The 14,461-nt window shown below is 43.4% G+C and overlaps 1 protein-coding gene across 1 annotated transcript; it reads right to left on the bottom strand.

The window, feature by feature from the left end:
* Nucleotides 1–1,080: 1,080 nt before the first annotated feature.
* On the bottom strand, nucleotides 1,081–13,671 carry LOC112247663 (phosphatidylinositol 4-kinase type 2-alpha-like). The gene is made up of 9 exons (XM_024416475.2): nucleotides 13,196–13,671; nucleotides 9,879–10,079; nucleotides 9,608–9,739; nucleotides 6,966–7,119; nucleotides 6,769–6,830; nucleotides 6,532–6,631; nucleotides 4,712–4,845; nucleotides 4,440–4,499; nucleotides 1,081–3,258 (listed from the first exon to the last, which is right to left on the bottom strand). The coding sequence occupies exons 1-9, from the start codon at nucleotides 13,517–13,519 to the stop codon at nucleotides 3,097–3,099; spliced, it is 1,329 nt and encodes a 442-aa protein (XP_024272243.1). The 5' UTR covers nucleotides 13,520–13,671; the 3' UTR covers nucleotides 1,081–3,096.
* Nucleotides 13,672–14,461: the final 790 nt, after the last annotated feature.

The raw sequence follows: 14,461 nt of genomic DNA on the forward strand, positions 1-14,461 counted from the left end.
TACAGGCTCTCAGTAGAGCTGCCGTTTCCCCCTTTTGTACACACAGGCTCTCAGTAGAGCTTGTGTCGCATGACATTTTAGGTTTCTACTCAGAAACCAACAGCATCAGAAGCCAGCTAGCTCAGCCATACTATTTTAAAATGTTTTAACCATGGTCTCTTTCACGGATGAGCCCTGCATGAACACATCTATTACACTATACCAGTCTATACACACACACACACACACACACATCAATTACACTATACCAGTCTATACACACACACACATCAATTACACTATACCAGTATATATATATATATATATAATATATATATACACACACACACACCAATTACACACTATACCAGTCTATACACACACACACCAATTACACTATGCGCACACACGTCAATTACACTATACCAGTCTATATACACACACATCAATTACACTATACCAGTCTATATACACACACACCAATTACACACACCATACCAGTCTATATACACACACCAATTTCGCTATACCCATCTATATACACACATCAATATACACATTTCACTATACATGAAAAACAACACAAAAAGCTAAACACGATCATATGAAACAATCTTCAGTAAAAAAAAAAAAATCTAACTAATCCTTGGTTCTCTATAAAACTTTCATGTCGTGTTAAAATGAGACATCAGAGAATAACAGAATTATCCTGTGGCTCGCCGCCACAAGTGTCCACGACTGAACTGTGGAATGACATAAACCAGCAGACCGTAAGGTACCGCTAAATTATCTGGTGTTTACCTGGAAATAGTAGGCTAAGAGGAAGTCAATACATAATAATGACCTGATTTTATTTGATCAACATTCCTTTGAAATAAATCAACCAATTCTGCCTCCCAATTCTCCGCCCTCTCTAGAAGTCAGCAATATGGACACTCCCGGTCATGGATTTAAAAACATGTGACTGGTGTAAGCATGGGCTGGATTGAGTTGCCACGATTGCTAAATCCATGTTAGAAAAGTGTGCAAGGGCTCGCTTTGGGAGAAGGGTAGAAAATCAGGATGCAATCTAAGAGACAAGAAAAGTACAAGAAACCTTGATAATGATAATAGTACAATTCTTTATGCATTTCATTCTTTACATACAGTACAAATCGTATCAGTGGAGGCTGCGAAGGGGAGGACAGCTCATAATGGCTGGAACGGAGTAAATGAAATGGCAAACGCATGGAAACCATGTATTTGATACCAACCCATTCCACTCCATCCATTACCACTAGCCCCTCCCCAATTAAGGTGCCACCAACCTCCTGTGATTTGTCAATACAATACATCAGTAGGACAGTTTGGTTACTACAGCAGGAAATGTACATTTAAATAAACAATATGTGAGGAAACAGGCAATGTGCGTTTCTGAGACAGTACATTGCAGTCATCCCATAGGTGGCGCCACAGGGCTGCCATCACATGCAGATGCCCATAACACAACAGGCACTGTTACCTAGTTTATGTTCAGTAGGCACGAAATGGACAAAAAGTGTCCAAAAAGGAGTGAAATCAGAAGGTACCATCTGGCCTTGTCCAATAAGACAAGCTTATTTTTGTTTTCTGTTGCAAAACATTTTCCCACGGTTTGCCCTAATGAACATGGCCCAGTACAATCTGCAATCCCAGTATGAGTAGTTAGTACCACCTGTAACGTGGCCCTTCTATCATAGCCTGGTTAACCCATATTTAACACGGCACTCATGAAGTGAAACAATGGTGAGTGCTGCATTCATTCTGGTTTAACCAGGCTACTTCAGTCAGGCTCAGTGGAGACTGCTGAGGGGAGAAAGGCTCATAATAATATCTGGAATGGAGTGATGGAATGGCATCAAACACATGGAAACATTTTATTTAATGTATTTGATACCATTCCGCTCCGGCCATTACCACCAGCCAGTCCTCCCCAATTAAGGTGCCACCAACCTCCTGTGGTCAGGCTCTTCTGGGTCAAAGGAAGACACTCATTCAAATAAGGCCCAAATGCTGAATGTCTGACCACAGCATACATGCATACATACCACCATAGTATTGCAAAATTACAGTAATTTTCACAACATTCCTAGGTTTTCTGGTTGGAAAATTCCTGGAATCAGAAGGGTAAAAGCAGGAAATTTTCCAACCAGGATTTCTGAAAAACCTAGGAACTTTGAGAAAGTTACTGTAATATTGCAACCCTAACAGACCATAAAGATTATAGCTACGAATATCAGGACACTTGACTTCTCTGCTTGCTAGCTACAGGCCATACTGTTCATGGTAATGTCATGCTTCAGAGGCCATAAGAGATGCTAGAAGGCTGTAACTTGGTAAGGAAAGTGACCCGTTGGGGCTGAAATGTTTAACCTTAGGTAAAAAGATATTCCGTGCACTTGAATTTGATTGGACTACCATATGTTGACATTTTGCAATGATAGAAAAAAATACTTAGCATTCTCCTTCATTGACTGGTTACAATAAATACAACCATCAATTGGCAATGGGAACCTAACCTCTGCCACAGTGGGAGTCTTTCACAGTTTTGAGTCTTTATAATCATCTCTTTCAGCCAACTACCAGTGCAGGGCTACACAACTGTCTTAACATACCATTCTTTACCCCTTTATATTTATTTAAAAATATCATTTGTAAGATACATTCGTTCTGAATTTTGACACTTCTCTCTCTCTCTTATGTCTGTAGTTACAGCACAACTGTCTCTGATGGGTTCCAGGGAAGGTAGAAACATATCTGACTTCCTATTGGTTATGAGCAGGGAAGAGCTTTATTGGCTGATGAAACTGAAGTAAGGCAGAGGTTTTCCTCCTCTCCAGTCTCTCAATCTGGTCCATTCTTCCTCCCTACTCTTCCCTCTTCATCTGTCTCGCTTCTCACTATCCTCTCTTTCTGCTCCAGTGCTATACGGTCTTCCTCCATCTCCAGTCTCTCAATCTGGTCCATTCTTCCTCCCTACTCTTCCCTCTTCATCTGTCTTGCTTCTCACTATCCTCTCTTTCTGCTCCAGTGCTACACAGTCTTCCTCCATCTCAAGTCTCTCCCTCTCTTACCTCCTCTTCTACTTGGCCTCCTCCTCTACCACCAGGTAAAGAAGGGTTTCCTGCTCTGGAAGCTCTGTGTGTAGGACTCACTGTTGGCTCTCTGTGGTGCTCTGGCTGTCTCCACTATGACTGGGGGCATCTGGACCAGTTGTAGGGGGGTCTTACGCTCCTTCAGGGCCTGGCTCAGGTTCAAAATCTGGTGGTAGACATAGAGCTTCAGCACAGGTTTACACAAACAGATGGAAGCACACACACACACACACACACACACACACACACATATATATGATCTGGTGACAGAAACACAGCTTCAGCATCACACACACACTTAGTGGAACAGGAAAAACGTCAGTACAGAGAACGGCTCAGACGAGACGTGTGTGGCAGGGTCTACAGACAATCACGGACTACAAAAGGATAACCAGCCACGGACACCAACGTCTTGCTCCCGGACAAGCTAAACACTTTCTTTGCCCGCTTTGAGGATAACACAGTGCCACCGACGCGGCTCACTCCCAAGGACTGTGGGCTCTGCTTCTCCATGGCCGACATGAGTAAGACTTAAGTGTGTTAACACTCATAAGGCTATCGGCCCAGACGGCATCCCTAGCCACATCCTCAGAGCATGTGTAGACCAGCTGTCTGGAGTGTTTATGGACATATTCAATCTCTCCCAGTCTGCTGTCCCCACTTGCTTCAAGATGTCCACCATTGTTCCTGTACCCAAGAAAGTTAAGGTAACTGAACTAAATGACTATTGCCCCGTAGCACTCACTTCGGTCATCATGAAGTGCTTTGAGAGGCTATTTAAGGACCATATCACATCTACCTGATACCCTAGACCCACTGTAATTTGCATACCGCCCCAATAGATCCACAGACGATGCAATCACCATCGCACTACCCTATCCCATCTGGACAAGAGGAATACCTATGTAAGAATGCTGTTCACTGACTATAGCGCCGCCTTCAACACCATAGTGATCTCAAGACCATCAGACCGGCTACCACCCGGTTCTCAACCCTGCACCCTAGAGGCTGCTGCCCTATGTACATAGACATGGAACACTAGTCACTTTACACAATGTTTTCCTCATTTCATATGTATATACTGTATTTTAGTCAATGCCACTCCGACATTGCTCGTCCTAATATTTATATATTTCCTAATTCCATTCTTTTACTTTTAGATGTGTGTATTGTTGTGAATTGTCAGATACTACTGCACTGTTGGAGCTAGGAACACAAGCATTTCGGTACACCCACAATAACATCTGCTAAATATGTGTATGTGACCAACACGATTTGATTTGAGTAGGAGGACAATGAGAAATACTGACACTGTTTAGATGTCCAGGTATTGCCCCACCAACTCACCTGTCCTCTCATCACAGCTATCTGTTTGTGGAACTGTCCTCTGTCAAAGCCTGGATCCTTCTGAAGAGAACACAGGACAAGATGTCACTATAATAACGCTGGCATGATTCTAGAAGTGTTGTGAGGATGACAGAATGGAGTAGAGTAGAACTTTGTTGCGACGTCAAGTGACATCAAGGCCATGAAAACCTTGGTCCCAGTTTGTGCTGTCCATAAGAGTTGGCAGAAATACAAACAGATCTGGGGCGAGGCAAATTAAACCCCCTGCTAACCTTAAAGAGTTGGTAGAGGTCTTCCTCCAGGTCTTTGATGAAGGTGGGGTCGGTCAGTTTCGGCAGAACCAAGTCCCTAATCTCCTCAGAGAAAGGAACCCTAGCCTGAGATAACCACGCCCAGTAGAATGGATCTACAGAGAGGAGGAATGAAGTAGTGTGGTTTCTTCTCATACAGTTTAAGTCGGAAGTTTACCGTAGCCAAATGCATTTAAACTTTGTATTTTTTTATTCTTGACATTTATTCTTAGTACACATTCCCTGTTTTAGGTCAGTTAGGATCACCACTTTATTTTAAGAACGTGAAATGTCAGAATAATAGTTGAGAGAATTATTTCAGCTTTTATTTCTTTCATCACATTCCCAGTGGGTCAGAAGTTTACAAGATACTAAATACTTAGTGTGTCGCCTTTAAATTGTTTAACTTGGGTCAAGCATTTTGTGTAGCCTTCCACAAGATTCCCACAATAAATTGGGTGAATTTTGGACTATTCCTCCTGACAGCGCTGGTGTAACTCAGTCAGGAATGTAGGCCTCCTTGTTCGCACACGCTTTTTCAGTTCTGCCCACAAATGTTCTATGGGTTTGAGGTCAGGAGTTTGTGATTCCACTCCAATACCTTGACTTTGTTGTCCTTAAGCCATTTTGCCACAACTTTGGAAGTATGTTTGGGGTCATTGTCCATCTGGAAGACCCATGTGCGACCAAGCTTTAACTGATGTCTTGAGTTGTGGAAATATTTCCACATCATTTTCCTTCCTCATGACGCCATCTATTTTGTGAAGTGCACCAGTCCTTCCTGCAGCAAAGCACCCCCACAACATGATGCTGCCACCCCCACAACATGATGCTGCCACCTCCATGCTTCACGGTTGGGATGGTGTTCTTTGGCTTGCAAGCATCCCCTTTTTCCTCCAAATATAACAATGGTCATTACGGCCAAACAGTTCCATTTTTGTTTCATCAGACCAGAGGACATTTCTCCAAAAAGTATGATCTTTGTCCCTATGTGCAGTTGCAAACTGTAGTCTGGCTTTTTTAATGGCAGTTTTGAAGCAGTGGTTTCTTCCTTGCTGAGCGGCCTTTCAGGTTATGTCAATATAGGACTCGTTTTACTGTGGATATAGATACTTGTGTACCTGTTTCCTCCAGCATCTTCACATGGTCCTTTGCTGTTGTTCTGGGATTGATTTGCACTTTTCGCTCCAAAGTGTGTTCATCTCTAGGAGACAGAACGAGTCTCCTTCCTGAGCGGTATGACGGCTACGTGGTCCCATGGCGTTTATACTTGCGTACTGTCGTTTGTACAGATGAATGTGGTACCTTCAGGCATTTGGAAATTGCCAAGGATGAACTAGACTTGTGGAGGTCTACAATTATTTTCTGAGGTCTTGGCTGATTACTTTTGATTTTCCCATGATGTCAAGCAAAGAGGCACTGAGTTTGAAGGTAGGCCTTGAAATACATCCACATGTACACCTCCAATTGACTCAAATGTTGTCAATTAGCCTATCAGAAGCTTCTAAAGCCATGACATCATTTTCTGGAATTTTCCAAGCTGTTTAAATGCAGTCAACTTAGTGTAGGTAAACTTCTGACCCACTAGAATTGTGATACAGTGAATTATAAGTAAAATAAACAATTGTTGGAAGAATTACTTGTGTCATGCACAAAGTAGATGTCCTAACCAACTTGGCAAAACTATAGTTTGTTAACAAGACATTTGTGGAGTGGTTGAAAAACAAGTTAACGACTCCAACCTTAGTGTATGTAAACTTCCCACTTCAACACACACACGTATGTGTGTGAGAGACACTCACAGGCTCTCCAGGAGTCAGGGTGTTTGATTGGGAAGGCAAGACCATTGTCTATGGCTGCCAGTCTGATAATAGGCTCTTTTACCACCACCCAGTCTGTCTCCTACACACACACACAGGGAGAGAGCGACAATAAGAATGTGACAATCCAGTTTCACACTTTCTTTAATAACTCCATTTAAAACTAATGCTACAAGTCAAAATCTTACGTTTAAAATGGTATTTTGTAAGTCTACTCACCCGGTTCCTTTCTATGTCCATTGGACAGTCGTATTTTAACAGCCAGTTGTCATTCCCCCGATCTGCAAGCATCAACACGGCATCAAGCTACATTGCATCTAATTCTGTTATTCATCCTCCCTTCCACACACACATATATACCGGTGTTCCTGACGATGAAATACAGAAACACTAGTTTCTGTTTCTTGCACACACACCTGTGTTCCTAATTATATAGTCGAGGACCACCAGTCTCTCGAACTGAAGCTGCAGCTGCCGATTGGTGTTCTCTGGAAGAGGCTCTGCCTCAAACCGCTTTAGCCAATAGTCTGCGTCTTTGTAGCCCTCCACAAACAACTGGAATGATCCCACCTGAGCCATGGAGGAAAATGGATTATTATAAGACAAAGGCTCATACAGGAAGTTCTACATTATTATACCTGCAGGCTTTAAAAAAGGGGCAATCTGCAGCAGCTACATCCATTTTCGTACTTATAAAGGAATGATACTCATTGATTCTTGAAGAATATAACTTAGAGTGCCTTGCAAAAGTATTCATCCCCTTGGCGTTTCTCCTATTTTGTTGCATTACAACCTGTAATTTAAGTTGATTTTTATTTGGATTTCATGTAATGGACGTACACAAAATAGTCCAAATTGGTGAAGTGACATGAAAAAAATTACTTGTTTCAAAAAATTCTAAAAAAAACTAAAACTGAAAAGTGGTGCCTGCATATGTATTCACCCCCTTTGCTTTGAAGCCCCTAAATAAGATCTGGTGCAACCAATTACCATCAGAAGTCACATAATTAGTTAAATAAAGTCCACCTGTGTGCAATCTAAGTGTCACATGATCTCAGTATATATAAACCTGTTCTGAAAAGCCCCAGAGTCTGCAACACCACTAAGCAAGCGGCACCATGAAGACCAAGGGGCTCTCCAAACAGGTCAGGGACAAAGTTGTGGAGAAGTACAGATCAATGTTGGGTTATAAAAAAATATCTGAAACCTTGAACATCTCACAGAGCACCATTAAATCCATTATTCAAAAATAGAAAGAATATGGCACCACAACAAATCTGCCAAGGGAGGGCCGCCCACCAAAACTCATGGACCAGGCAAGAGGGCATTAATCAGAGAGGCATAAAAGAGACCAAAGATGACCCTGAAGGAGCTGCAAAGCTCCACAGAGGAGATTGGATTATCTGTCCATAGGATCACTTTAAGCCGTACACTCCACAGAGCTGGCTAGAAAAAAAGTCATTGCTTCAATAAAAAAAAATAAGCAAACATGTTTGGTGTTTGCCAAAAGGCATGTGGGAGACTCCCCAAACATATGGAAGAAGGTACTCTGGTCAGATGAGACTAAAATTTAGCTTTTTGGCCATCAAGGAAAACGCTGTCTGGCGCAAACCCACCACCTCTCATCACCCTGAGAACACCATCCCATGGTGGTGGCAGCATCATGCTGTGGGGATGTTTTTCCCCATCGGCAGGGACTGGGAAACTGGTCAGAATTGAAGGAATGATGGATGTCGCTAAATACAGGGACATTCTTGAGGGAAACCCATTTCAGTCTTCTAGAGATTTGAGACTGGTGATGGAGGTTCACCTTCCAGCAGGAAAATGACCCTAAGCATACTGCTAAAGCAACACTAGAGTGGTTTAAGGAGAAACGTTTAAATGTCTTGGAATGGCCTAGTCAAAGCCCAGGCCTGAATCCAATTGAGAATATGTGGTATGACTTAAAGATAGCTGTACACCAGCAGAACCCATTCAACTTGAAGGAGCTGGGGCAGTTTTGTAAGAATGGGCAAAAATCCCAGTGGCTAGATGTGCCAATCTTATAGGGACAAACCCCAAGAGACTTGCAGCTGCAAAAGGTGTCTATACAAAGTATTGACTTTGGGGGGTGAATAGTTATGCACGGTCAAGTTCTGTTTTGTCTTATTTCTTGTTTGTTTCACAATAAAAAATATTTTGCATCTTCAAAGTGGTAGGCATGTTGTGTAAATCAAATGATACAACCCCCCCCAAATAAATGTATTCCAGGTTTGTAAGGCAACAAAATAGGAAAAAATGCCAAGGAGTGTGAATACTATCACAAGCCACTGTATGAATGCCTCATGAGCTTAGTTCAACTGTTGTACCCCATCAGAACCCACAATATAAGCTTGTTTTACCCCAATGTTTGTCAACATTGTAAATGTTAGCCTCAACATGCTTACAACTACAATGTTGATATCTTAGATGGTCAGTCTTTACATCAATAGCTCTGATGATGCATTTTAGTGGTTACATTTAGTCAGGCCTGATCCCTCAGCTTTTTACCAAAATTGAGGCGGGGTACCAGCTTTGTTATTGTTTCAATTGTAAGTTGCCCCTTTAAGGGTTACCATATTATTTACTTTAGGGCAGTGTTCTTCAACTGTAGTCCTGGGGATTGCAGGCTTTGGTTCTAACCAAGCACTAACATACCTGATTCAACTCATCAACTGCTCCTCAAGCCCTTGATTGGTTGAATTAGTCAACAACGCTACATGTGGCATGCCAAGTCGAAATTGTAAATGAGAACTTGTTCTCAACTTGCCTACCTGGTTAAATAAAGGTGAAATAAAAATAAGTCAAATAAATGTATGACGCATTAAGTGTTGGCTAAAGCAGAGACAGAAGCACCATAACAGCGTTGTGTTCACTGTTGCAAAACATTTCTAAACGTTGTACAAAATTTGTTTCTTGTTGGACAAGTTCAGACAATGCGTCACTGTTTCAAGCCGTTTTAGATTGCTTTCTCCCATTTCATGCCGAATGAACACTGCCCAGTTGTAGGTTCTGAACCCCAGGCGGCAGCTGAACCTACCTTAGGAGGGAGGCCTATTCTGTTGAAGCGCTGTCCAACTTTGGGAACTTTCTCCAGAGCTAGCCTCTTTCCCCGAGACTTGACTCTGTCTATAGCATTGTAGTTAAACGTTTCACTGGCCAGGTACACCACCTAGAGAAGAGAGAGAGCGAGATAGTGATGAATGGGAGAGGGGGGAGAGATAAAAATAATTTATTGTCCATACCCTGTGTGTGTGTGACTGACTGCGTATGTGTGTGAATGCATGCATTCCTGCCTATAACCCCCCTACCTTGGTCTGGGGCACGATATTGAGCTGTAGTTTCTGGTCCACCAGACTGGCCCCGGCCTCAGACAGATGGCCCTGGTTCAGGACCAGACAGTCCCGTCCGAAGCAACAGGGACAACACAGCTTCTGGAGCCACTTGGTCCACTTTGGGTTTAGCTGACCATACGGCTCCTCGTTCCTAGGCTTGAACACACCGATTACGTTCTAGAGACAAATGGACAGACGGGATTATTATTGGTACACTCTACTAATGTTCTTTACCCATAGTAAGAGACAGAGTGGTAATGTCAGAGGAAGTGACATAACACAACCTTTGCCAATCAAAGAGGGTGATTCATGGTGCAGCAGAACCTGCAGAATGGGGCTAACAAGCTGGAATTGGAATAGTTTTGCAAGCCATTAAAGTAAATCAGATTAACTTGAGTTTCCTCACATGATCAACTGTGGAGAGAGCCACACAGGAGGTTAAAGCTCAGAGACTGAGGCTAGCTTTGTAGTCTACGGGCACATTCCAGGTCGTCTTTAATGCAGTCTCGCTGACTGTGCCAGAAGATCATATCTCACAACACCTGGAGATGTGTTTAACATCTCTGGAACCACTGATGTGGCTTAGCTCACAGAACAGGACCGCTGAGTGCTGAAGTGCGTAGCACAGAGAAATGGTTTGTTCTCGGTTGCAACACTCACTACAGAGTTCCAAACTGGCTCTGGAAGCAACATCAGCACAAGAATTGTTCATCTGGAGCTTCATCAAATGGGTTTCCATGGCCGAGCAGCCGCACACAAGCATAAGTTCACCAAGCGCAATGCCAAGCGTCGGCTGGAGTGGTGTAAAGCTCGCCGTCATTGGACTCTGGAGCAGTGGAAATGTGTTGGCTGAATCACGTGATGAAGTGATGAATCCTGCTTCACCATCTGGAAGTCCGACAAACAAATCTGGGTTTGGCGGAGGCCAGGAGAACGCTACCTGTCCAAATGCATAGTGCCGACTGTTTAGTTTGGAGGAGGAGGAATAATGGTCTGGGCTAGGCCCCTTAGTTCCAGTGAAGGGAGATCTTAACTCTACAGCATACAATTACATTTTAGACTATTCTGTGCTTCCAACTTTGTGGCAAGTTTGAGGGAAGGCCCTTTCCTGTTTCAGTATGACAATGCCCCCGTGCACAAAGTGAGGTTCATAAAGAGATGGTTTGTCGAGATCGGTGTGGAATAACTTGACTGGCCTGCACAGAGCCCAGACCTGAATGGGAACAAGTCCCTGCAGCAATGTTCCAACATCTAGTAAAAAGCATTCCCAGAAGAGTTAAGGTTATTATAGCAGCAAAGTGGGGACCAACTTCATAGCGGCAGGTAGCCTAGTGGTTAGAGCTTTGGGCCAGTAACCGAAAGGTTGTTAGATCAAATCCCAGAGCTGACAAGGTAAACATTTGTCATTCTGCCCCTGAACAAGGCAGTTAACCGACTGTTCCTAGGCCGTCATTGTAAATAAGAATGTGTTCTTAACTGACTTGCTTAGTTAAATAAAAGGTTACATTTATAATAATTAATGCCCATGATTTTGGAATTAGATGTTTGACGAGAAGGTGTCCACGTAGTTTTGGTCCTGTAGTGCATGTGCCATGAGTGGGATCTGAACCCTGGTCTCCCGCCTTTTTAAACGCCCTTTGTTTTCAAGTAAGCCATATAACTCAGTCTTATGCAGCAGCACCAGCACATGATGTTTCTTACACAGTCCGTCTGCTCTGGCAACCTGCTGTTGCTGATTCTAGCTCTCACAGTGAAGGGATGTCATCATGTTCTGTATTGACTTCCACCAGCATCTCTCTGCAGTGTTGCTTTTTGGGTGATGTGTAAATTGCTCACCTCAACTGTCACATGGTGGTTTCTAGCCATAGTAGACCTTGCTGTATAGTAGATACGGGATGTAGTTCGACCATGCCAGGCTAGGGCTGTGACCTGGATGTGGGCCAGGGATCTGAACCCTGGACTATTGGTCAAAACCAACATCTTAACCATTAGACCAAGAGAAAACTCCCTCTTGGGCCAAGGCTGACAAAGATGTGTAAAGTCAGTAGCAGGGAGGACAGCCTCATCATGAAATTGTGAGTCCAACTCACCTCCGCCACATATACACGGTATGACAACAGTAAAGATGCCCTGGAACGCAGCCTATACAACCCTGTAAGTTTATATCTGTTGCGTTTAATAGCCACTGGTCCATAGGAGAGGAACAGAGATGTGTTTATTGAGTGTGTTGAATTGAAAGGAGAGGGAGAGAGGCAGGCTAGGGAACGGAAATGGAGTATCCATTTTCTTCAGAGAGTGTGAGGATTCTGATTACTCGGCCTACCTCTGGAGAGAAAATGGAGAGCTCTGCCTTTATCCATTCAGATTGCTAGCACATGACTTCTCCCAAGCTACAACATATTCACACAGACAGCAGCCTACACAGTACCCACAGAGTAAATTGATTTACTATGGGTTTAAAAAAAAAAAAACGCTCCTCGACTGGTCCACGCCAGGGACGTCAGCACATTTGCTTAGGCCTGAGAACTGATAGTGACAGCTAATCTTTGAAAGGTTGGGCCTGTGTGCACTGTGCACCACACTGGTTTTAATAGAAGTTGCCCAAGGCATGTCTAGGATCTTACAGTGTCCTTATCCTTAGATCAAGGTCTGGGGGCAACTTCTTTCTATTTCATGCGTCACTCCACTGTGGGGCTGGCAGCCCACAGAGGTTTTTCCCACCTTGACTGCCACTGTGCCATGTGATGAATCCAGGTCACAGCCCCAGCCTGGCATGGTCGAACTACATCCCGTGTTTACTATGGCTAAAAACCACCATGTGTAAATTGCTCACCTCAAATGTCACATCACCCAAAAAGCAACACTGCAGAGAGATGCTGGTGGAAGTCAATACAGAACATGATGACATCACTTCACTGTGAGAGCTAGAATCAGCAACAGCAGGTTGCCAGAGCAGACAGACTGTGTAAGCAAAATCATGTGCTGGTGCTGCTGCATAAGACTGAGTTATATGGCTTACTTGAAAACAAAGGGCGTTTTAAAAAAATGACAGATTGCATCCTCTCCTCATCAGTCTCCATGTCTGCCTGCCTGTCTGTCTGACTGACTGTCAGTCAGTCAGTCAGTCAGTCAGTCAGTGTACATTTCTCTCTCGAAAGACTAGCAGTCCTAGCTAGAAGCCTGTCTGTTTTAATGTTACAGATGACATGTAACATTAAAAAGTCAAAGTCATAAATTGTTTATATAAATGGTCATTTAAAAGCTATTTGCGGGACGAAGCTAGTCCGTCTCACCCCTTGAGAGTCTTTCACGAAGTAACTACCACTAGATCCTTGGCAGATGATCTCTGGAAAGATCTCTTCTTCTATGGCTTGTTCTGCTTTCCTCACGATCTCCCGAAACTCTGGGTCGTCTGGAAACTCATTCCTGTGTGGATCCCGCGGAGAGTTCCCTCTGTCCCTGACCAAAAGCGGCTGTCTCTCCCGGCTGCGTCCAGGGCTCCCAGCCGACACTCGCACCACAGAACCCGGAGTTCTTGGACTGGTGGCTTCGCTCTGGCAGTAGTTGTAATCTATGGAGTGCTGGAGAGGAGAGACGAGGGGGCTCGTTTCTTCCATTTCAGCGTGGGATTTCGGGTATTACAGCAGCGGGTAAATGGACAGACAGGAGCCAGGGAATCCGACGAGGTGTTGTTTCGATGCTGTTGATTCCAAGCTTTCAAACAAAACATGACTGTCATCCTCTGCATAAAGACCCACCCACTCGGAATAGAGACTTGCAATTGGCGTTTCCTCTGCCCAGCCTCCTCGTGGTACCGCCCCGTTTCTGAGGGAACGCTTGTTGTGTGGTGAAATCGGTGAAATAAAATATGCTTAACGTAACCGATGATTCTCATCGATATTCTGATCACCCCACTGATCAAATGAATGTGGTAAATCAGGCAAAATTGGGTGCTGGTAGTTCAAATTACTTCTCAAGTGTTCTATCATAACATGTACGATTCTTCATCACTTTCAGTCAAATTCAGTGGTTGCATTCGATTCCACTGAAATGTGGTAGTAGTCACTTTGTAGTAGAGCAACCTGGTCTCAGAGCATTTCATATTATTCTGTATGTAAATCCGGGAGTGTCAATTTATTATGGTATGTAATCATTTGTGGATGTCCATCACCCATTTGGTATGATGTTACAAAAAAGCACTTGCGCATATGAGATATCTTTGTTGCAGGTATGTGGTAGCAGTTAAATAGGATGAGAAAAAAAGCAGAAACCTGCACACTGCTCTTGCTAGTATCACTGAGCTTTATTCAGTTTTACATAACTGTAAACTACAATTTCTATAGTAATTTCTATAAGTTTGTAACCAGCTATTATAAACTGGTTACCAACCTAATTAGAGCAGTGAAAATAAATGTTTTGTCTTACCTATGGTATTAATTGATAACCAGTTTATGATAGCAATAAAGCACCTCGGGGGGTTCGATTAATCTCGACCGGGCGCCCGTAAAAGCGTGTTTTGCATTCGATTTGGAATCGGGCTGCCCCCTGGGCATAAACCA

Source organism: Oncorhynchus tshawytscha, linkage group LG25, assembly GCF_018296145.1.
Source record: "Oncorhynchus tshawytscha isolate Ot180627B linkage group LG25, Otsh_v2.0, whole genome shotgun sequence".
Taxonomy (NCBI): Eukaryota; Metazoa; Chordata; class Actinopteri; order Salmoniformes; family Salmonidae; genus Oncorhynchus; species Oncorhynchus tshawytscha.

Excerpts from the sequence above, each read along its gene's own strand:
- LOC112247663 (XM_024416475.2), bottom strand. The coding sequence starts at position 13,519 with ATGGAAGAAACGAGCCCCCTCGTCTCTCCTCTCCAGCACTCCATAGAT. Across the intron at positions 10,080-13,195 it reads TCGTGAAAGACTCTCAAGGG|AACGTAATCGGTGTGTTCAA; the intron begins GTGAGACGGACT and ends ATTTGTCTCTAG. Across the intron at positions 4,846-6,531 it reads CCCTGACTCCTGGAGAGCCT|ATCCATTCTACTGGGCGTGG; the intron begins GTGAGTGTCTCT and ends TCCTCTCTGTAG.